Genomic DNA, 23,514 nt, shown 5'->3' with positions numbered 1-23,514 from the left:
CAGAAGTTTTTGAAAACTAATTTTTTAGTTTTCAAAACCTACATTTAATTTTAAAATTATATAAAAAAGATAGATAACAAAACGAGTAAAGCTGGTAATTTTACTTCTTTTTTTTTTTTTTTTAAACACTAAATGATTATCAAATAGAATCTTCGTTAATGATGAAAACTAATGGATGAAGGCTTATAATACCCATTATGATTCACCTATACTATAGTATATACTATGAGTTTTATTTTCAGAGAGAGTTACTTCCTGATGTCTAGTTCATAAATCAGAGTAGATATGTATAAGAAATTGATATATTGAAAGAATTCAACTAATCATAGTAGTAGCTTTATCCATATGGTATGGGGGGTACAAAATGGTTAATAATTTAAAAAGATGCTCGTCTGGACCAATATTTTAGTACAGAGTTGAGGGTGTCGGCAGTTGGTACAAAATGTAAAAATCTCAGCCACCTACTATTCCAAACCTATGAAGAATCACTGCCAATATCAGCATGCATATTGCTAAGATCATACCAGGACGTCCCAGTAGCCAATTCTTTGCCTTCTTTCCACCTTCTACGCCTTTCTGAATCTTGTCTGCCCACCGCATCTGCAGTCATATCAGTTCAGGGAGAACCAAAAAGTCAGAATTTTGTAAGAAAATAGTTCTAATCAAAACTGCAGAGGAAGAGAAGATTTGTGTACGTACCATTTTGTCCAAATCCTGTGGTGAGAGAGATGATATTGCTTCCTGAGCTTTTGCTGCATCCTCCGGAGAAAGCTTCACACCAAATTGTTCGCTCATGTTTGCCATCATTTCTGGACTCATATTCTTTATCATTGATGTGAACATCTAACAGGATTGACAGAACGGATCTCATTAAGACTGAGCAAAGTATTATATCAAGGAATTCAATTATCTAACAGCACGTACTATCCAACAATGGTAAGTAGGTAAATCCCCTATCTCATCCTACAAAAGTCACGATCCCCTCAACCTTTCCTTCTAGATTAACTTTTTTTGTATTCAGTTTATGTCTGGAAAACAATCAAAAGAAACCATTTGCACAAAGGTTGCCGTACAATATCTTCTGAAAAGCAGCAGCTTTTTTGGAGGCATGTCATGCCTTGTTCATTACCAAAAATGAGAGAGCCTCTCACCTTGACTTCATGTAGCATAATCAATTGCATCAATGAACTCAAACAATTAAACTAATAAAAGATGAAACAATTTCTAATGTGTTACTATTCAGATATTATATTGTTTTTAGCGGCTGAGATTTACAAACCTGCTGCATGGCCGGATTTTTCATTTGATTTCGCATTTGTTCTTGCATATCAGAAGAGGTTGGAATAGTTGAGTTGGAAGAACAATTTGAAACCGCTCCATAAGACCTAGTGTTGTTCATATTACTACTTCCGCTGATATTGGATTGGTGACTCTCAAAATAATTTGATCGAGTATCAGAATCTGGTATGTTGTCACTCCTTTTCAAAGATGATGCAATTTCAAACATCTTTTGTACGTCATCAGGTGGCATACTACTCATTATACGACTAGCTGTATTGACTAATTCAGGAGTCATGTTTGGATTATCCAAATTTGGACCAAAACCGTTTCCCTTGAGGGGATTTGCCTCTTGGAAAGAAGAAGCCAATTTAAGAACCTCTTGAAGTTCATCTGGAGACATCTTGCTGATCATATTTGAGGCAGTGGCAATCATGTCTGGAGATACCTCTCCAGGTTTCCCAAAGCTCATTGCAGCTAGAGTATTGGGATCAGCATTTGAAACAAATCTCTGAAATGATCTATAAGCAAGCATAGGAATAAAAACAATGGTCGATAATTAATAACACTCTCCAACTTATTTTCCAGATTTCCCAGTAAATGGAAAAAATAGGGCATGCAGAAGATAACGAAGTTCAACACCTATTAAGTCGAGCAACCCAAGAAACGTTTTTTTTTTTTTTTTTGATATTTTTAAAAGAATCGCCAAATTATTAGAAGCTCAAAAACTTCAATGATTTGCTGAGCACCTACTATCAAACAATTACGTCAAAAAAATCCAGACGAAAACATGCAGACCTGATAGCTTCTGGGTCATCTTTTAATTCCTGCAAACTCTCTGCATTTACAATATTCTGGTAGACATCAGCAGCCTTAGAATTGTCAACAACTCCTTGTGGTCTTGATGCAGATATGTTCTTAGATGTAAGGTCGTCTTCTTCGACTATTTCTTCGATGACAATTCCTATGAAATTAGTTAGCAATTTAATGTCAAATTCAATCTCTACGTAATTTTTCATCCCACCACTGTCACACTACAGAAAATACAGTGGAGAAAATAATTAACTAAATAGAGCACAAAGGATATACCTTTGCGTACATTCCCCACATCGTGTTCTTTTAATCTTTCCTTGGCATCCCTGTGGCAACAATAAGATCCACAGAATATATCAGAGCAATGGAACAAGCCACTTGATAACATGTGATACAATAGATGACAAATGGGAAAACAGGCGGTAAACTCCTAGTCAAACTTCTCACAAAACACCATGAGAAAACACATAAAGACTGGCTGGCAAATTCAATTAGACAAGTGGCATGAAATAATGGGGAAAAATAACTCACGATAAAACATCAGCAATAGTTTCATCATCAGGAGAAATTTCACGTGCCTTGCTCAAATCAGAAATAGCATCCTAACAAAATGAAATCCATGAAATAATCAGCAGATAATACAATTTGGATGAGTATAGCATCCGAAAAACAGTAAGGTAGGCCATCGTCCAAACTCACATGGAATTGACATAATTCTTTATATGCTTGACCTCTCCGGTAAAGTGCTTTCACATTCCTTGAATCATAGGCCAAAACCTACAGTAAGAGAAATGTTTGGTATCATAGATATAAAAACTTATTTTTTTTCTTTAATTGAAAATTAATCATTTGAATAAAAGCCACCTTTGAAATAATAATCATATGCAAAATAATAATAATAATAATAATAATAATAATAATAATAATAATAATGGAAGTCTGAGGTCAGAGTTATGGGCTTGAAAGTTGTCCAGTGAATAAAAAGGATTCTGGCACCTCATAAATAGAAGGTTATCAAATCACAAACCATGGATCAAGTGAATTCCTAAAAGTGCATGAATAGAGCGCATCATTCATATATATATATATATATATATATATATATATATATATATATTATCACATAGGCTGTCTAGAAACTTAAAATTTACATCAACTCTGATAATGTTTGTAATAAGTAACGAGCATATATTAGATCATTATGGTTAACTACAATTTAAATATTAAAAAGGAAAAAGAAAATCTGCCTTACCTCACAACCCTCCCTTATGCAGTCTTGGTACTGCTTTGTTTTCAAGTAACATGACATCAAATTGAGTGAGCAAGCCAACAGAAGTGTTTTTCCTTTGGAAGATGAAATCCCCTTGAGGTTTTTCTTAGCCTAAGAATTTTCGAATGTGAAAACAGAGTGTTCATGAGTTGGGTAGAGCTGCCCTTATACTCAATGAAAGAATTTATTCGGATGAATGTTCAAAAGAGAGAGAATACAATCTAAGGAGCATAATATACTCACAAGCAAGTATTTTTCCAAGGCATCACTGAATCTTCCCTGACTGTGAAGCTTGTTCCCCTGCATAATGAATTAAAATTCAGAACATGCACAACAGAATCAAATGCATCATTGAAGAGAAATGATAACGGCATACGACATAGAAGTAGAATAATAATTGGTCCTAGGTGTTATTTCAGAGTCCAAAACAAAATGAAGTAACTGTATTCTTTTTTCTCCCACCATAATAACCTACCTATTCAAGGAATTGTGTCTCACCCAAGGTTACACAATGACAATCTAGGAGACAATAATAGCCTAGAAATGGGGACAATGAATTTCTATCGATTTTCCTGTATGGCATCCAGATAATTGTCCGATGGAATAACTGCCATTCACATGTTCAAGGCTTCAGCAAACTAATTAGAAATTGCGTGTACCAGCACTAGTCCCTAGATCTATACGGCAAAGTGAGTGGACTCATACAGCAAAAAGAATATATAGCTTACATAATTGATTGGCACTTGAACAAGTCAAATTTTCATTTTTCGAACAAAATATTTAGCTTACCATAAGATAGAGTCAATTTTTTATTCATAAGAAAGACGAAACTTATTTTTATTGTAGAGGAGGTTCTGTTCAAAATAAAACAAAACGTCAATAAGAAATCCTCCAAGAACTTAGAAATAATATTTCTAATTGAGATAAAATTAAAACGAAAGGTGGGTATCATCTAAGTCCTCAGAATTGAAGGCCTGGGAGAAACCAAGGAAAGAAGAAAAAAAAAGAGAGATAAAGCATTACCAATTAAAAAGGGAAACTTCTCCATTGTCTCCACAGAGAAGTGTTTGAATCAAACCCTATAAATATTACCTGTGTCTTCAGCATTTCAGCTGCATTCAATTCATAGTTGGCCAGTGCATCAGCACGAGTACGCATCGTCGCAAGCTCTTCAGGTGATGCATTAGCCATCTTCTCGCTAAGTTTAGCCATATCCTCTGGACTGGTGTGCTTCAACTGCTCTGCAGCATATTTCAAGTCATCAGGACGCATGCCCTTCATGCTTTCTGAGGCCATCTTGATTAAGTCTGGATTGGCCATCACCTGAGGACATGGAATGGAATTAATAGGCTATTCTGAAGCAGAGAAGTCGCCCGACGCATATCTTAGAAGTGTCTCTTTTTTATTCTCTTTATTGGTGTAAACACATGGTAACATTTAACAGATACAGCTTAAATTTTTTTCTTATGAAATGAGAAATCTTTTATTATACCTTTGGATGGTCATATCTTTTGTAACATTTCAATTAATCAATGAAAGTGTTCCCTATCCAAAAAGATTAATAATTCAGTAATATGGTAACACGAGGACATGAGTATACACACCACAACAAGGCCAAATACACGAGACGTTAGTAATATGCAATTAACGCTAGACTAGCAGAGTTCGCAAATGGGTTGTTCAATCCAGAAAGAATTAATCAAATTGCAAACTAAATTCAGTCAGACTCATCAATTAATCCATGCAATCAATCCCATAATTTTTACGTAGCAACTAGAAGTTTTCTAGATAGTTTTCTTTTGAAATGCTCCAAAGGGAAACAAACAGCAGATCCTATCAGTAAAACAGGAAAAGCGCAGACAGGAAAAACGGGGGCAACGTAAAGCTGAGTAATCTGCATATCCATAGACTATAAAATTCAAAAACTTCCGTGATAGGATGAAGATCGTCATATCAAAATCTGCCACCGGCTGAAAATGAAACTGACGGCAATGTTTTCAATAAAAGCAAGTGACGACCAGGATGTACATCGAAATCTTGAATTGTGAAAGAACAATTAAATGAAAAACAAAAATAGCAGATCAAAATTCCACACCTGTTGTTGGATTTTGGCGAAGTCCGCAGGCGACATGCGACTCATCTGTTCCTGGGCCAGTCTCATCAGCTCCGGATCCATCATTCTCGCTCGATACAATATTCTCTCCTCTGTCGGTCTCGATTACGTCAAGCTTGTAATCAATGAAGCTATAAAAGGAGGATCAGGGGATTTGAAGGCGAGCCAAATTTCCTACCATTCATCAGAACACAAAATAGGAACCCTAAGTATGAATTGGAGGCCAACACCGAAGCTGTGGACAGTAATCGGAATGGAGACGGAAAGTACGGACGGAAGATTCTGTAAACTTACCTAAATAAAATTTTGTCTTGTGCTGCCGTTGATCCGTTGGAATTATGAAAGAATTTGCATATGGATGATGCAGAATTACAAATCAACGAAGAACACGAATTTGTGTGAATTCTCGGTCCCAATTGATCCGCCTTTTCAAACTTGTTCTTTCTATTTGTATATAAAATTAACGCCTCCTATTTCTGTAACACGTGTTCTTATTTATTGCGAAATGTTTGGAACTTGAATATTATTAATGATCAAATTATTTTATTTCAATTTTTTAAATATTCAATTTTAATATTTAGATTACATATTAAATTTGGTTATTAATTTGGAAGAAATTAGAATTTAGTTGATTTTAAATTAAATAAATTTGTAGTCTAACATGTTATTTTCAATAAATATTAAATATTAAAATTCTAAATTAGTTTTTTTTTTTTTTTTTTTTTTTTTTTTTTTTTTTTTAATTATAAAATTTGAACGTCTTCTCTGTTCTTGGCTCTTGCTAAGTGCTAACAAAAATGTCTGATCAACTCCCAACATAATTCCATGGTTTAGATATCTTGAACTATTTGAAAATCTTAGGTTGAAATCTGTACTGAAGAAGTTCGAATTTTCAGATAGAACGCAGAATTATGAAGAGAATGGATGGAGATTTGAACATTTTATTGAGCAGATTCAGAGGGAAGAGGGATGGATGAATCAGCGTGAATGTTGAGCCACAAACTGCTTGAGAAGGAGCATTAATTGGTTAGAAGCTTCAGAATTTGGATCAATGGTGAAGAATCCGTGTTGTTTTCCTTCAAACTCCACCAACTCTATTTTCTTCCCCTGTTTTTTCAGCGTCTCTGCGTACTCCACCGCTCGATCTTTCAATAGATCACCGCCGCCCACCACTACCAATATCGGATCCACCTCCACTGCCTCCAGGTCTTGGCTCGACTGTCCCAACACGTTCACCAGCGGATGATCGGTACTGCTTCCGATCGGAATCGATAATCTCCAAAACCTGTCGATGAGCGGTTCAGTACTAAAATTCTTGAAAGTCCAAATTGAAAGTTCGAAAGCCTATAAAAACGGTAAAATCGAACCTGTCGATGAGCTCCAGATTCAGGAAGGCATCTTTGGGGCCTTCCGCCTCGGACCGAGTCCTCACCGTCCCGCCGAAGAATGGCGCCAGAAGAACGTAGCCTCTCACTCGAACCGGGGCCAACGAGGGGGAACCCAGCCCCAGTCCCACTGCAAGATGGTGAGCGATGTTCCCACCGGCGGAGTCACCGCTGATGATAACTCTACTAAAATCGGCCACGTCGGTGAGCCAGGGATCGGGGTGGTCCGATTGAGCTTGGGCTTGGAGCCACCTGACAGCCGCAAAGCCGTCATCGATGGCAGCCGGAAGGCGATTCTCAGGAGCGAGACGGTAGTCGGGGGAGATGACGAGAGCGGGAAGTTCCAAGGCGAGGCGAAAGCAGTAGTTCTGACAGTTGGGCCAGGTGCGAGAGCCGATGCAGAAGCCGCCGCCGTGTATGTAGAAGAAGACGGGGAGTGTAGAGGAGGAAACAGCAGGCTTGTAGAGACGGAGGTGAAGATGGTTGATGGGGTCAAAGAGGAGGTCTTTCCATAGAACGGAGCCGTCGTCGAGGACAGGGACGTTGAAGCTTGGATTGGAAGAGCGGACGATGGAGCCATCGCTGTAAACGCGGAGGACACCACGACACTCATCAACTTCGAATGGGGAAGAAGTGGCCATGGCAGATGAGAAGAAAAGGTCGGATCAGGGAAGAGTTAAAAAGAAGGATGATGGATTCCGGCGGTTGGCCGGCAGACGGGAAAGAACCAATTTGCTGATGCAGATAAGCCACACACACAGCCAATAACCGGCCGGACTGTTACTAAAAACGAATCAAAGATGGTTTAAAAAGGAAGAATAAAATTGCATTAAAAATCATTTCATTTTTTTAAAGAATTTTTTTATTTTACAAGTCACACGTAACATACACCTCCCAAACTCTTTACTGCTAGAAAAGAGTAGAGACAATATATCAGAGAATGAAATGGCTGGATGACCAAGTAATGCATACACACAAGCCCGGACAAGTTCAGTTACAACTACTACCATTACGCATCTGACTAAACCACCAAAAATCAGGAAACAAACAGCCCAAAAAGAAAAAGAAAAAATGATAATAACAATAACAATATTTCAGGTCCCCAACTATACTTCTTTGTGTACATATTCAACTACTAGTCAAAAAAATCTTGTTTATAAACTAGATTACAACTCAACTGATGCTGAGGGAGGGCCTTTTTCTCTTCATGGTCAAAGGGTAAGGGAAGAGGAACAGGGTGAAACCTCTCCGTCTGTAATAACAAGATCAGGGGGATTGAGGTGGTTGAGACACTGAAAACAAAACACATCTATTTGAAGAAAAAGTCCTTCCCCCAACCATTTTGTTGCTAGAGAATAAATGGCCAACAGAATCAAAATGGAATCCTGCTACCAATATAATACTCTATGCCAGCTTTTACTTGAACTGCTCACCAATCCTTTGCTCGTTTTAACGACCAAACACGTGTGGTAGATTTTTCCCAACTCATCTAATGCTATGAAGACACAACAAACAACCCAGTCATGTCCATGTCTTGTCTTGTCTTGTCTTTTACTAATTGTAGATTTTTACTGGCTTCTCAAATGTATGACGATTCTGCATAAATGTTTCATTCAGTTAAGACCACAGCAAATGATAGCCACATTTTTGTTTGATCAGCTTTCAGCAAAGAAAGATGTATAAGCTCGTTTTACCTGATTTGCTGTATAAGCTCGTTTGGGTGCATTGTCAGTGTGCTCCAGTCCAAGATATTGCTCCCATGCACCATAAACATCTCTTCTCTAAAGCATATGACAGGACTATATTCAGAATGCTATCACAAAGCGGAGAGTAACTGGAAAAAAATAAAGTTCCAGACGAACCTGAAAACGATTTGAAACGATGTCTGTGTCTTGGAGGTACTCTGGACGACCTAGTGAGAGAAATGCAAATTTCCACTGACAACATAAACAGCAAAACACAGTTAGATTAAGTGAAATTGCTTCGGATATTTATTTGTCTGTCTCAGTAATATCGATGGGTTTACAAACTTCATTAACAAGTAATAACTACCTAAGTACAGACCACGGTACGAAGAAAAACCTAACAAATACCTTCGCAAATTCCTCATCTGGAACCTGTAACTTCTTCTGTATTCTCAATTTAATGTCGGCCAAAGTCTCTCCCTCATTTATGACTAAGAAAAAAGGTTCGCCGAAGTTCTGAATTTGCTATAGATAACAAAGGAAACACCGTAGTCATTAAAAGGGGTTATTTAAATCCAGCATCCATCCTATTTGCTTGAAATACTGAATATCCAAACATCATCAAATGAAAATCATTTGGGTAAGGATACTGCTCCATACTAACCATCTGATTCTGAGTGGTGTCTTTAGTGAAATGGTAAACATGAATTAGGCGATCATTTGGACCAAGGTTTTTTTCTTCTTCTGGAATCTGTGAACAGAAGAGGACGAAACTATGTGATTAGAGAGTTCACATTTTTAAAAAACTAAGAAAATTCCTTGCATAAGATATGCACCTCTTCTGCCCGCAAAGTCCAATATTGATCATTAATGTTCTCAATCTTTTCGTTGGGAGGAAACACCTGTATCAGCGGATGACAGAATTAAACTATGAAGAGGGATATAGGTTGTTCGTCTGCAATGTCCAATAAAGGGACAAGGTCCTAATTTTATTAAATGAAAAAAAAAAAAAAAATCTTTTTTGTAGAAACTTATTAGCAGAATCAAAATTAAAAACAATGAGTGATATAAAGCAATAGCCATGCAAAGACCTCTCACGGTCACACCTTGTAGATCTTATGATAGAAAACTTCAAGCAATCTGAGCTCTGCCTCTGAATGAGATAATTCAACCTATTCATAAAAGAAATGTAAGTAAAAAGAAAAATACAGGGACAAAATGGCACAAAATAGATGCATGTACACTCTATCAATGTCGCACATATGACACATCACACAACCCACAAAAAATTTGGATAAAAAGAAGTTAAGAAACAAGTACCTTTGTTTTAAGATCATTAATCACATCTGCTACAGTGCTCTGTTTCGGCAATCTTATTGTATGAATAACAACCTGATAACATGGAATATAATTGTAAGGGGAAAAGGTTGAACCACTGTCAAGCACATGCAGACCCAAATGCATGCAAATAGGCACGCAAGAAATACATATGTAAACACTTCTATTTTAACATATTTGAGATATAGAATTCAATCACGATTGTAGTATATACTCACTTCATCCTTAGTTGCATGATGGAATGCTACTTTAAGCGTTTTCAGACCTTGTAACTCCGGAAGAGGGATGTCCAGTACTTCATAGTATAATATATCTGATGTCTGTACATAAGCCATTTAGGTCAAAGACATTAGATCATGAACTATTAATAGTGCTTTTTTGTAATCCACCAATGGTGATTGGGACATTATATTTGCCTTTTATATTATAATTCATCAATTAAATATCATTGTCTCTCAAAAAAAATAATAATAATAATAATAGTGCTTATTTCTCGAGGATGGGGAATTATTACCTGATTATAATGGACCAGCATATCAGACAAATGCTCCACACCACGATACTTGATTGGCTGAGGTTTAGGTTGCTGAGAGTAACAATTATGTGACGTTAATCTAATTTTTGATGGATCATCTATACCAAGTTGCTGGGCTAATCTTTCCACTACATCATCATACGTATAAAGTTTTGACCTACAAAAATCAAGAAAATGCAATAAAGAGACAATATATATAGTAACAACTACAGTCTGTCATAAGACATTTCATTACAAATTGATTCAAGTGGTATGCAATATATAATTGCTATCACGGTAATAAATAATCTATACCACTTACATTTCCAGACAAAAATCATCTTCCTTAGGCTTCTCTATGGAGCGAAAATGAACAACCTGGTAACATAAATCAATAGTGCACAACCAATCAGTTTTTGGTAAATTGCACAACAAAATGAGAAAATTCATGTTTCTTGTCCCAAACACGCACACACAAGTAAATCAATAAAGCACATCAGTGTCTGGAAAAGGTTTGCCAGACAATTCTCTGCATGTCAAATAATGAATAAAGAATGGGAAGGTTGAGTAATTTCTGGTCATACATTTGTCCTAAAAATTACATGAACTATGTAAGGAAACTCTAAATTTCACAATAATCTCAACAGTAAGAAACACAACTCAAAGAACCAAAACAAAATATCAAGGCACTTGGATTGCATCAACACAAATTAACCAAAACTATATCCTGCATTAGGGTACACCAAGAAGAATTTATAGCTTTTTTTCTCTAAGCTGCAATCCCTGTTAGGAAGCAACAACAGAACTGGATGATGGACATCTGAAACGGAGCTCAACTCAGCTTATGGGCTTTGGTTACCAGATAATTATAAGTTTAGAATTCTTTTTCCTTCTTGTTTCATTCTCTATACACTTCGTGTATATTAAGAGAGGTTACTAATCCTATTATATTTCCTTTTCTGTAATAAATCTTCTCCTTTCTTTACCGCATAAGAAAACCTTTTCTTGAGTCTGCAAAGAATAAAACCGTCTAAACCTTTCTTTCTTTCTTTTTTTTGAAATGTACAAAATGGATGAGTCCACGATACTTACAAAAGACCTTCCCAAATACCTTCCCAATTTATCATGAGGGAGATATGATTATAAAAAGCTAAAGTAATAGACCAGTATGGGATTGTGTCTACTCCATGAATACTCTTTGATTTCTCTCTTCCATAAATTCCAGAGAAAGTCATAATGAAGTTTAAAAGCATGTATAATAACTCTATCATGAGGGAGATATGATTATAAAAGCATGTCTAATAATTTGTACTTGTAAGAGAGCAGAGGAATACGTGAACTAAATAAAGTTTCACAAAACATGTCGATGTCTTACTTGACGGTTATGCACATACTCCAAAAATGAGGGAACGTCAGGATATCGGTACTGTTCAACATTTTCAACTGGTGGGGATTTTTGAAAGCAAATAATATCTCCATCTTCTAGCTGCATCAGAAAAACAACTTCTAGACTAAGTAAATGTTGTACATACTTTAGAAAGTCAGCATGCAGAGGTGCACTGACAAAAACAGCATTACCTGACTTGCTCGAAATGTGAACTTCTTGTCAATAGGCTCACACATAATGTTTGGCTCAAACTTAATTTCCTGAAATAGGGCATAGGATATCAATTATAACAATTAACCAATGCCACAAAACTTAGTCATAATTTAAAGGAAGTCTTTCTTGCAATGCCAGATATTCAAATTTTAACGGAAGTCTTTCTTGCAATGCAAACAAACTCTGCTAACATAGATGGTTTAAGAAAGAGAGGTATGATTGGACATACTACCAATTATTCATACATACACTTGTCATAGTGATAGGAATATCAAAAGATGATTCCTAAAAGAAAGCCACTTATTAGGAATAAAATCATGGTAAATATGTTCAAGAAGAAGATGGCATAAACTTCCTGTCTCAAAATTTTTAGTAATTATGATTCCTTTCTTTATGTCACCCAGTTGTTTTCCTTTTGAATTGATCAAATTTCTCCTAGTTTCCCATAATTTTTCCAACAATAAGAAACAAATAAATTTATATTAAAATAAACCAGAATAAGGAAGTAGCAGCTAGCATAAGAATGCCAATCCCCAAAAGAATTTCACGGAATGCCAGGTGGGGTACATAGGGACAATCTTCTACTTCGGATTAATCCAAACCCATTTGTATAAGGTGTAATTCCTTCTAAATTTAGTAGCTATGATCGTCATTTGTTCTCTATTTGAGCAGTTCGAGTTGTCCTGATGATTCAGATTCTTTTTCTTTTTTTGTTTAGTCTTTGCATAAGTGAAGTAAAATCAGATGATTTTTTTTTTTTTTTTTTGGGGGGGGGGGAGCATAAGTGAAGTAACTTGAATAGGCAGAAAATTGAAAGGGTGAAGCCCAAACCTCATAAAGTTCGATCTCTTCTTCTGGAGCATAACCAGCCATGTCATTCAATTTCTTCAATATTTCAAAAGGCTTCCCATTACCCTTCACAAAAAGTCTTCCCACGTATCTAGAATTGCGGAAAGATTACAAAAGTGAAACATCTTGTCAACTCATCACCAATCCATGTCAACAATATTTTTATTATTATTCTTTCTTTTCTTCTTCTTTTTTTTTTTTTTTTTTTTTTTTTTGGTGGTGGTGGGGTACAAAGTATCAAATACCTCAGCTCTTCTTTCTCAGGCTCATAGAGCTTAAAAAACAATAAGATATCATCCTTTGTCTTGTCTGGTGGAGCAATAGGCCGTGAATCCTGAATGAGATTATAGAAAATCATATATGCAAGAGGAATAAGAAAGTGATCACAAAAATGAGAAGTCTGCATGTAAAAAGAAAGTTACCAGTCCATATTCCACCTCCAGTAACAACTTCAACTCGGCATTGTGAACCTTATTTGACACCTCTCTTAATTGTCCGACCTATATGACCATAGATTAGGAATGAGCATCTTCAGAAAATTAGCAACTTCCCTTAACAAGGGGAAAACATCTGTAGAAGTAGATTCATAGTTTCAACCCAATTAGAAATTGCAGATTTAAAATGAATAGTATGTTCTTGGATATTCATGAAAACAAGCGTAATTTCAGAAATTCATATGAAACCTGAAACTGTAATGCACCAGAGAATGGAGAACACGAGGGGAGATGTTTTGATTATGATGCTCACTTCACTGCTTCCCTTCAAGTTTCTGGTCTTAATTAATTGACATTATTCCTTTTTCTCTTTTTTTGCTTGTTAAGAGACCAATGAACTTTTTCTCTAATTTTTCACCTCTTTTCCTTCCCTCTCTGAATCTGTGCTGTGACCTCTTCTTGTATTTCTTTCTTTTTTTTTTAGTGATAGCACAAAATAAATGCACCCAACATCAAAGGCCATGCCATTTTCAAGCATTCAATAAAGTGAACGGTAATATTTACCAAACTGGGGGGAACTGCCCCCCCAATTTGTCTTGGATTTTTAGAAAATTAAGGTTTGAAGTCTTTTCCTTAATTTGCCCCTTCCAATAAAAGTTTCTATCTCTGTTCCTGAGTTTGGAACAAATCTATTTCCGCATATAAAAGATAAAGAGATACTTACGGATTGTGCTTCCTCCATAGGTGTCAATGGTCGGTTGGGTCGATAAGTATGGTTTTGACGCTTTGCCCACAACCAATATCGCTGAAATTGGATGGGTATACCAAATTCTTTTGCGACCTCCTCCTGCACATACCATATAACAATATTTCAGCTGGCAAAATATATAATTGATACCCAGAAATTGCTGACGACAACAGCACTAGCCAAAAAGGGGGGGGGGGGGGGGGGGGGGGGGGGGGAAGGAATTACCTTGAAAAGGTTAAATGGCGTTTGCTTTTGGATACGGAAGCTCCTTACTTTGTCATGATCAACAAGATCAAAAAATATATCTTTGCCAATTTGTTCAACTAGATCTTCATCTCTAGCAACCTAACAATCATGAGATTGATCAAACAAACGCTCAGCTTTTTTCAATAACTTAACATTGAAAACCACTTGCAAGCTAATGGTAGGATGATCAACTTTAAACCTTTATGATAGTATAAAGGTGTGCCTCCGCCTTTTCTTTCTTCTTGTGTTCCTTTTCTTCTTGTTCTTTCTTCAACCTTTCCTGAGGTTGTTCAAGTAACCGTAGTTGGGTCAGTAACACAAACACAAGCAGGAAAAGGTTTAGGTTACAAGCTTTGGATGCCAATTATTTTCAACCCATATTTTTCTCCCAATATTTTGATCTATCAACAAGCTCTTGGGTTTAGGCGATCTAAAATACGTAAGATTTGATCTAGTGTACTTCAGAGCCTTACAAGATAACATAACCAAGTAGATCTGTTATGCATCAGATCATTGCGAGATAAAGAAGTGAAGCTCAAAATCCTTTAATTAGTTTCCAACCAAGTATTCTACTACTTGGCTAGCATTGAAGAAAGAACAACAGCACATTGCAAATTACGAGATAAAGAAGTGAAGCTCAATATCATGCCTAAGAAGCATGCAACAACAGCATACCCTGAGATGTTCAGCAATGTCCTTCTCATCCACATTGCAAATTACTTTGTCTTTGTCACTTTCACGTATATACACAAGCATATATGCATTTGAGTACTTGGTGAACTTAAAAGGAGTGTTGTTGAATCCAGGATTTGTCTGAGGTAACTGTTAACCACCAGATAGAATATCACAAGCAGAAATATATATATATATCAGATTAAAGTTTACTGAAAATATTGACGTGGAAATTGTACCTCTTCCTCACCACCATATTGCTCCTCTAATGCCCTTTTTACATCTTCTTTTGTAACCCGCTCATCATCAAATTTGTACCTGCAGGCCCAAAAGTTCATACCACGAGAGAGCAACACAATTTAACTTAGTGGAATTTAATTCTTACGTAATTATACAAAATTTAAAGGGCAAGGATAGAAAATACAGGATGAAATCTAAGAATTTATTTAAAGTTGCACAATTTCTCCGTCTTCCCTCACTGGTGATAAGCATAAGTTTTTTTTTTAAAAAAAAAATTGTAATCATGGATAATTTAATAGGAAGCCACCCCAACTATTATCATGGATACCATGCACACTTCCAACACAAGGTTCCTGTAAGCCTTAGTTTTAAGATTATTAAAAGGGTTGAACCTGAGATTTTGACATTTTGTATAAGTGTATGCCCTCAACTAATTGAGCAGTCCCTTAAGGCTGTGGGTAAGTATAAGATCTTGAAGAGAGAGAAATAGCAAAAGGTGACCAGATACAGTTTACCACAAACTCTAAAAACCATTGTAAGTTTTCATCGTTTTGGTTTCGATTTACACTGTAGAAATTTCACATAGTTTTGTCTATCCAGCAAAGAACAATAATGTAGATATCAAAATGGACAAGTGTCAAATGCAAATAGAGAATAGACTGAATTATTGGTAATATAAAATTCATAACATACCATTGCTCCGAAAGGGTGGGCCTGATGAAGGCATAATAATGTCCACCATGCACCCCACCGCTGTGAACCAAGACACTGAACCCCCCCAAAAAAGAGAAAATATTAACTACACAAAATACTTAAAGAATGGATTGAACAAAGACTTTTCAAGAGTTATAAAGAGATCTCCAAGTACAAGGTGGTGACCTACGATATAATAATGAAGAGCATGCAATTACCATCCACAAATTCGTACAGCAAATAAATACTTACAGAATAAAACATTTGATTTGTGTTTGACCAATTGAAATATAAACAACAAAACAAAGTGATTTATTTTTATCATGTTTTTCCGTTCTTATTCGATCACCATGCATCTCATCTTCCACGTTCACTTGCATAGCATCTTCTACCATGAAGAAATCTACTATGTTTATTTACTTATGTAACACCATCCATCACTTCCAATGCACATAAACACGTCTTTTCATCAGGGACATAAGCTTTCCAACTCAACGAATAAAACAACTTGAAAAAGGGAGAAGGATGGCCAGATGTTAAAACTCCCTCAAAGGAACTTCCTTCGGAGAAGACTGTAGAACCAACCAGGAATTTTTTTAAAAAAATGTGTGCGCGTAAAGTAGAAAACAATTTCCAGCAATTAAGTTGAAAGTTGAAACAACTAATTCTTTACCTTATTATTTGAAACAAAAAAGAAAAATAAAAGAGTAAGAACCAATAAGACTTTAAAAAAAATTGTAACCAAATTTAATAAGAAAGACAATATCATATCTGTTGGTAGGACAGTCCCATAGATATCGTAGTCCGTGACTCCATATGAGCTAATGGTCAAACATCCATTATACCTATGGAGTGTGTAAAGATTCCGAACGGTTCTATCAGCTTCAGGTGATAAATACTTCCCATTTTCTCGATCAAGGTCCAGTTGAAGAGGGAATTCATATCGATCGTTGATCTACAGAATTAGACACAATAAAAGAATCAATTGGTTGCCAGAAAGAAGGAAATATAAACACAAACCTAATTTTCAAGTTAAAGCAAATAGTGTTCCTTATACCATAGTCAGCAACAAGAACAGGAATCTAGAAGTATCATAGGTTTTTATCAATAATAAAGGAAAAAAAAAAGGCCAAATATCTTATACTTAGATCTTATAATGGCATAACAACTCGAATATTTACAATTTTTAGTCCACAGGAAGAACCATTAAAATAATGATGGTAAGCTAACTACATCTGCCACTTACCTTTACCATGGTGTCTCTCATGAAGTCATACTCAAATCGCTTCAACTGAAGTTGAAGAACAGGAGGGAAGTCAATGAACAATACACCCTTCTTAGCATCCTGTATAGGTAAGTTCACATTGGGAGGGGGAACTTCAGTAAATGAAACAATCGTAAGAATTTTGTATAGGATGAGAATCTGAAATCACGGAAAGCAACTGAAGGAAGCACTATCACTATGACTAAGTTGAAAAGATACTAATAATTTTCTACTTCTCTCTTCAAAACTCACATTCTACCAAAAACTTCAACAACAAGATTTTGAGTTTAACACGCACTCGAAAAAAATAATTATAAAAACAAATAACAAAAACAAGAGAGAGAGAGAGAGAGAGAGAGAGGTACAACTAAAACCACGCAGTTATCTATATTTCCAAAAAAAGTACATCTCATAATTTCCCACCCACTCCTAAAAGAATTGTCACTTATATGATGTTAAGTACGTGGATCTCTGTCCACGACATTATCGGGGAATCTACAGGGGGAAATCCAAATAGCATCATTTAGTAGAATCAAGAATTCTTTTTTCAGAGTTCAATGACATGTGGGATGTGGGAAAGTTTGAATCTCTAACCACTTGGTCAAGGGCATATATCTTTTCCCAACTGAGTTATGCTCAAGTTGGCTCCTTCTCCGGACTTGTTCAGATGGTCCTTGTTTTCGTACTTGTATTCCTCCTAATAAAAGTTGGCTTTCATTTTTAAAAACTCCTACTTACTAACGAAGTTTTGTAGCATAATCTTGATACAGAGTTTTCTATGTTAATTCTTATTTGGAAGCCACGGTTGAAGAAAAAGCAGTTTTCACTAAAAGAGGTGCAATCTCTGCAGATGTGATAATATTTGTTTGTTCTTTAGATTGCACTCCGCTTCTTAACAGAGGTGCCCCGATGCTACAAATCTTTGGTTTACCATGGATTCCATGGGAACCTTAAAAGAAATTCTAGGATAAATTATGTGTGCTACGGCTATACTTTCAACAAGAGAGGAAATATTTTCCTGATCAACTCAAGAAAAGATATTCTCAAATAAGCTATGGTTTCAAAGAATTAAAAGACTTTTCCAAAAAAAACTATTTCAAGGAAAATAATATATCTAGATTTCTGCAAAAGCTTTGGGCTTTCTTTGTTGCTCACATTGTAACCATTTCTATAATCGCCCTTCTTTTGTTATTTATACCAATAGAAGTGCTTATTAGTTAGCTCTTCGGTTAGCTATGAGGGTTTTTTATCCTTCCATTTATCCCCATTTTAGCAATTGTCCCTTAGTTATTCACGCCAGTTGGGATGCTTATCCTTCCCTTGAATATCCTTATCCTTATCCTTATCTAAAGTTTCTTATCTTTCAAAAAAAAAAAAAGTGGGAATATCCCCTGTAGATTGCAATATTTATGCCAATTAATGAAGGTAAGGATGAAATGTCATGAATGTAACTACATTTGAAACCTTAAATTTAGCAGGGATGAAAAGTAGCTTACAATAAAATAAGGGGAAAAAAAAAAGGAAAACAACCATGCACGTGCATGTAGCTTAAATAAAAGCTTAAGGTATAGTTTTGGTCTCTAAATTCTACTCCTAGTTTTGCCCTAAAATTTAACAGTTTTATATTAATGCCTCAAGGTCTAAAATGTAACATGATTATTATGTTAAATAGAGGATTCATTACAGTCTATTAAATATATTGTAATATGACTACTATGTTTTCTGTTCCCACATCCACGTGGTTCCCATACTCAATTTCAAAATTAGCACCATTCCAGTAAACCCTTGAACCTGAAAATACTTTCTGAGAGCAAACTTCAAGTCTAACCCTTAGCAAGGGCTACACACCTAAATTACTTATGCATGCTCAATATCCAAATCAGCATTGTGCTATCCTATGAGGCTTTTGGAGCTGAACATGCTTCCCATAGCAAATATCAAAGCCTAACAACTACAGGGAGGCCACACACGTACACCACTTATTTCTCATTCATATCCAAATCAAGGTCAAGATATCCTAGCAATTTTCAATATGACAACCCAAGACAAAATACCAAAACTGCCCACTTGCGATCCGCTCATCTGATAATGGGTAAATTAAGGATGACATAAAATATTACATAGAATATGGAAATAAAAACCACAAACGTCTAATAAAAAGTTCCACTCAACTTCTGGAAACTTAGTCACTAACACTACTTGATAACTAACAAAAGTGATGTCAACGAATTGTAATCAAGCTAAAATGAGTTAATTGAACTGGACAAATAAAGATTTTTCATGTCCCATACTACAATTTTACAACCAACCTGCAACCCATAATGTTCGGCATGATACTTGTTATCACCCTCAAGACGTTCTACTTCAACATACTTGTCAAAAGAAGCATACACATCACGACAGCCCTTGACATCAAGCTGAAGATCTGAAATTAAAACATTATGAAGGGCGCTGTTCAGCCAATAAGAAATGAATCCGTGCATAATTATATTGATTAATAACCAAAAAAGTAATTACCATAAAACGACTCCTTTCTCGTTGACTTATAGTCCACATTTATGCATTCAATGTAATTCATATGATGTCCTTCAAACAATTTCTGTATGGTTCCCTCCACAACAGTTCCCTGTATACATGGATAAAGTATTGGTGCTTTTATGAATTGCTTTAACATCTTTTAATCATATATATTTCCTCAAGGCAAGTAAAATTTTCTTTTCTATAAGGAAAATTTGTAAAGGTCATATAATTAACCATCCGTCACATCCTACAAAATTGTGGAGAGAAGCATGGTCATATTATTTACCTTCATTTTATCTTCAAGTTTTTCAGATAGAACCCTGTTCAGTTCCTGGACATCATGCTGCATAAAAGAATCATATGTGTCCCATCCAAAAGATTTAGTAAGTTCTTTTGTTGCTACGCTGCTGTCACTATATTGGAGCTTATAAAATAAGCTCTGCAGAGCTAAAGGGATGCTTGCAGATGGCATGTCATTTTCTGTAGTAGGCATATGGTACACAGCCTGAAATAATAATCAAACAGACAGACTTATTTTGGATGTTAAACTAGAGTGTGTATGCCCCGTGAGGGAAGGAAGAACACAGATGGTACATCAATTTCTTTTTCTTTTTTATTTTTTTTATAAAAGGAGAAAAGGAGAAGATAAAACTTGGATGGTACATCAACTTCATTAGCAAAAGCATGGTGCATGGTCAAAATAGTTACTCAAATTGATTGATTTCATTCTATATCTGGAAATTGATGTAAGACCACAAAGGAAACGGCATAATCACTCACCTTCCGGAAATATGGAATGTGATAAAGAGTTTGAAGAAGTGAGTTCATGTAACATGTTGCTCCCTGATTTTTAAGACCGACAAAACCTGTTTCTTTCTTTGAATCATATGTCCAATAATCGACCACTCTTCGAACAAGGACCTCAGCTTCAACTATTAGGGTATCATTAACAAGATATCCTCTGGTAGGGTCATACAGTTCACTAAGGGGCATAAATGACGTGAAGCCCCAATCACTTTCCCTTGCATTGAACTGATGCTGTGTATCTGCAATGATTCAGTAGAATAGTGTCATAGATTTCTCACAGGATTAGTAGTAGTATAAAAGAAAACAAAGTCCTTGACCATCATAGGGTGATCAAACAGAAGAGGGAAAAACAAAATTAATAATAGTAATAAAAGAAACTCAAGTTCTTGACAACAAAAAGAGCTGTGTATATATTTTATATTTTTCAACACAAACATGACATGAAATGTACACAAATCCTTGGTTGCACATTTCAGAAAATTTGCATTATCTTCTCTTCTTCTCTAAGAAACATAAAAAATACATCCAAATTTCCCAGAGTATAACGAAGATCAACGTAATCATAGTGCATAAATCTATAAGATTGCCAATAAATTATTCCAAAATAATAAAGTACTAAGAATGAACCTTTTCTCACTGAATATTTATTGTGGATTTGATTGATGACGCCCAGACTGAATTGAGCATATCTGCTCCACCCATATGGCAAACTAGCAGAATCAGCAACATCCAAATACATGGACAAATGATCCACATTGTTTCCTTTTGGGAAAATAAGTATACGCCTAGACGAAAGAGGTTCAAATTACTTGGGTGTAAAATATGACAACATAAATATGTATATTGAAGTATCAGACTAGTATAAGAAAAAATTACCATTTATATCCACCAACAATAAAGATTTCAGAATATAGCTTCTTTATGTTGAGCCGTGTAAAGTTGTCAATTCTCCATGTAAATCTTGATGATGGGGGATCCTCGACAGGCTGATTCTCTACTGTGCTTCCAGTTTCGGATTGGGGAACAACTATCAGGTTGCGGGGAGGGAAGGAACAAAAAAGAGGGAAAACTTCTTTAAAATTTCGTTAAAAGAATCTGAGGCAACAAACGCACTTTCCGAACTAATTAAAAAAAAAAAAATCCGCACAACCACCTCCAATGTAACTCCGATAAAGAAACAGCAAATTAATTTTTCAGAACAACTAAATTCCCAAAAGTAGCAGTTGGTATGCCAATGCATACCTTTGTCCACCATCGATTCAACTATTGAAAAAATTGTAGTAACTCTTAGGGAAAGAGGGAAAAAACAGCAAGAAGATATCCTGGTGAAGAATAAAAGAACAAAAAAAGTTCGACAGTAGCCAAATTGGAAACTGGTGGTAAAAATTTCCAGATTCTTTGAGTAAACCATACAGCCAGGAAATAATCTCAGACACCGAAAGAATTCAACTAGATCAAGAGACAAGAAAAACATATGCGATAAGCTAGGGGAGATAATTTCACAGATCAAATGGGACAAAAGTAAACCTTCCATAGGTTGGTGATCATTCTCAGCCAAATCCGAGTGCGGCACAAGCATCTCCTCGTCCTCTTGCTGCTGCAAATGAAAAAAAAGATGAAGCAGAAATTAAAGACAGCAATCGGATCCACCAAAGCAAATCTTGATTAGTTCAGATATGTGTGTAAAATCCAGAGGCGCCAGTCGGCAACGACAATAACAAAAAGAAAAAGAAAAAAAAATATCGCCGGAGTGGCAGGAAAGGCAGAAATTGAACGGAAAGCCCTAGATTACGGAGCAAGAAGATTGTATAACTGATGAAAAGCTGAAAACTCGTTGAGAATTAAATTAAGATAATACTTGAATTTAGAACAGACGAAGAAGAAGAAGAAGAAAACAAGAGATTGACTGAACTCGCATGAAACTAAGGTTGAATACATCTGAATTACAGAGAAAAACGATGAAGAGAGGAGGGGAGAATAATGGAAGAGAGGTTTGAAGATAGAAAGTTTACATCGACGGGAGCCGGAGTCATCACAGTCATGGTCTCTGCAGCCTTGGAAGAGAGAGTTGGGGTGGAGAAATGGAAAACCAAAAATGAGTGCGAAGTGCTAAACGAGGAATGTCTACTTCCTCATTATGTAAATGGGCATTTTTGGAATTTCCCTCCTCTCACTTCCTCCCAAGGGGCATTGTCGCCCGACCAGAAACCTCCCCACGCGTCCGTTTTGGGCCTATTGGACTCTTCGGCCCATTTTCAACCTCCACCCTTCCAAAAATATATATATTTACATTTAAAGTTATTAATTTAATTCGGAAAAAAATTAAACTCAATTTTTTAAGTCATTTAATAAAGCTATAGAGACTAATTACACTTCCAAATTTATAATCAATTTTATATTTATAAATTATGTATCAAATTTTGAAGATATTATTACAATTATAATACTTTGATACTTTTAATATTTATTTTCATATCTAAATTGGGAATTTTATCCAACCCACAAATGAAAGAAGCCCAAATTCAATTGATCCAAATTCAATTGATAATCTATTGACCACAGACGTCCATATTTTCTCTAGGAATTCGAGACGAACTAATAGTTTTTGCCTACATGAACATAACTTAGTCAAGTTAGAGGTTAATTTGATAGTTTGAAGACTATTTTCGCGAACCAACCCAAGTTTTCCTCACATGGAAGATTTACTGCACTTAATTTTAAAATTCTTATAATTGAGCCACACCAGTGATGTAAGGGTACATATAGGTAATTATTTTCAATTTTTTTTAAAGATTTTTTTATTATTTTATTTTATCTTTAAAATTCATTTTATTTTAACGTGGTTTTAGTTCATTCATGATCCCGCTACAGGCAGCTATGAAAGGTGAAATTGGAAGCTCAAAACCTTGAAATAAAAGCGTGTGGCCCGATCAACTTATTGGTCTAAAATACCTTTGGTGGATGAGGTGAGTCCCGACTTTAAGCCGCATGGCTCACACGTCCTTTGGCTTTCTCGACACGACAATGTTCAATCACATACATCAA

The 23,514-nt window shown here is 35.7% G+C and overlaps 3 protein-coding genes across 6 annotated transcripts; all 3 read right to left on the bottom strand.

The window, feature by feature from the left end:
- Window positions 1–286: 286 nt before the first annotated feature.
- On the bottom strand, window positions 287–5,927 carry LOC111795740 (outer envelope protein 61). 2 transcript variants are annotated; one of them, XM_023678305.2, is made up of 12 exons: window positions 5,769–5,927; window positions 5,457–5,648; window positions 4,454–4,684; window positions 3,605–3,661; window positions 3,344–3,472; window positions 2,791–2,868; window positions 2,623–2,693; window positions 2,368–2,417; window positions 2,077–2,242; window positions 1,280–1,799; window positions 700–843; window positions 287–600 (listed from the first exon to the last, which is right to left on the bottom strand). In XM_023678305.2, the coding sequence occupies exons 2-12, from the start codon at window positions 5,538–5,540 to the stop codon at window positions 454–456; spliced, it is 1,677 nt and encodes a 558-aa protein (XP_023534073.2). In that variant the 5' UTR covers window positions 5,541–5,648; window positions 5,769–5,927; the 3' UTR covers window positions 287–453. The 2 variants fall into 2 exon arrangements, with proteins under 2 accessions (XP_023534073.2, XP_086980217.1); XM_087124091.1 differs by having other exon boundaries at window positions 5,457–5,605; window positions 5,769–5,926.
- A 422-nt stretch (window positions 5,928–6,349) lies between these two features.
- On the bottom strand, window positions 6,350–7,762 carry LOC111795741 (strigolactones hydrolase CXE15-like). Its single transcript, XM_023678307.2, has 2 exons — window positions 6,842–7,762; window positions 6,350–6,759 (listed from the first exon to the last, which is right to left on the bottom strand). The coding sequence occupies exons 1-2, from the start codon at window positions 7,498–7,500 to the stop codon at window positions 6,453–6,455; spliced, it is 966 nt and encodes a 321-aa protein (XP_023534075.2). The 5' UTR covers window positions 7,501–7,762; the 3' UTR covers window positions 6,350–6,452.
- A 152-nt stretch (window positions 7,763–7,914) lies between these two features.
- On the bottom strand, window positions 7,915–22,630 carry LOC111795738 (ubiquitin C-terminal hydrolase 13). 3 transcript variants are annotated; one of them, XM_023678301.2, is made up of 32 exons: window positions 22,482–22,629; window positions 21,997–22,066; window positions 21,346–21,496; window positions 21,097–21,254; window positions 20,443–20,708; window positions 19,949–20,167; window positions 19,660–19,768; window positions 19,452–19,567; window positions 17,125–17,223; window positions 16,724–16,833; window positions 15,879–15,953; window positions 15,185–15,263; window positions 14,949–15,095; window positions 14,473–14,553; window positions 14,253–14,372; window positions 14,004–14,126; window positions 13,268–13,345; window positions 13,091–13,179; window positions 12,828–12,936; window positions 11,975–12,043; window positions 11,772–11,882; window positions 10,719–10,774; window positions 10,397–10,574; window positions 10,101–10,202; window positions 9,865–9,936; window positions 9,651–9,716; window positions 9,381–9,446; window positions 9,209–9,295; window positions 8,953–9,069; window positions 8,722–8,796; window positions 8,554–8,640; window positions 7,915–8,455 (listed from the first exon to the last, which is right to left on the bottom strand). In XM_023678301.2, the coding sequence occupies exons 1-32, from the start codon at window positions 22,509–22,511 to the stop codon at window positions 8,414–8,416; spliced, it is 3,357 nt and encodes a 1,118-aa protein (XP_023534069.1). In that variant the 5' UTR covers window positions 22,512–22,629; the 3' UTR covers window positions 7,915–8,413. The 3 variants fall into 3 exon arrangements, 2 of the variants coding, with proteins under 2 accessions (XP_023534069.1, XP_023534070.1); XM_023678302.2 differs by having other exon boundaries at window positions 21,997–22,063; window positions 22,482–22,597; XR_002815240.2 differs by lacking the exons at window positions 7,915–8,455; window positions 8,554–8,640; window positions 8,722–8,796; window positions 8,953–9,069 and having other exon boundaries at window positions 9,223–9,295; window positions 9,636–9,716; window positions 22,482–22,630.
- Window positions 22,631–23,514: the final 884 nt, after the last annotated feature.

Source organism: Cucurbita pepo, chromosome 5 (genome assembly GCF_057944985.1).
Source record: "Cucurbita pepo subsp. pepo isolate OVF chromosome 5, ASM5794498v1, whole genome shotgun sequence".
Lineage (NCBI taxonomy): Eukaryota > Viridiplantae > Streptophyta > Magnoliopsida > Cucurbitales > Cucurbitaceae > Cucurbita > Cucurbita pepo.
Note: the sequence above shows the minus strand (reverse complement) of the source record. Positions and strands in the feature narration are given on the sequence as shown.

Excerpts from the sequence above, each read along its gene's own strand:
- LOC111795740 (XM_023678305.2), bottom strand. The coding sequence starts at position 5,540 with ATGATGGATCCGGAGCTGATGAGACTGGCCCAGGAACAGATGAGTCGC. Across the intron at positions 3,473-3,604 it reads CCTTGGAAAAATACTTGCTT|GCTAAGAAAAACCTCAAGGG; the intron begins GTGAGTATATTA and ends GAAAATTCTTAG. Across the intron at positions 2,869-3,343 it reads GCATAAGGGAGGGTTGTGAG|GTTTTGGCCTATGATTCAAG; the intron begins GTAAGGCAGATT and ends CTCTTACTGTAG.
- LOC111795741 (XM_023678307.2), bottom strand. The coding sequence starts at position 7,500 with ATGGCCACTTCTTCCCCATTCGAAGTTGATGAGTGTCGTGGTGTCCTC. Across the intron at positions 6,760-6,841 it reads AATCTGGAGCTCATCGACAG|GTTTTGGAGATTATCGATTC; the intron begins GTTCGATTTTAC and ends GCTCATCGACAG.
- LOC111795738 (XM_023678301.2), bottom strand. The coding sequence starts at position 22,511 with ATGACTGTGATGACTCCGGCTCCCGTCGAT. Across the intron at positions 19,568-19,659 it reads GAGAAAGGAGTCGTTTTATG|ATCTTCAGCTTGATGTCAAG; the intron begins GTAATTACTTTT and ends TTTTAATTTCAG. Across the intron at positions 9,296-9,380 it reads GGACTTTGCGGGCAGAAGAG|ATTCCAGAAGAAGAAAAAAA; the intron begins GTGCATATCTTA and ends TTCTGTTCACAG.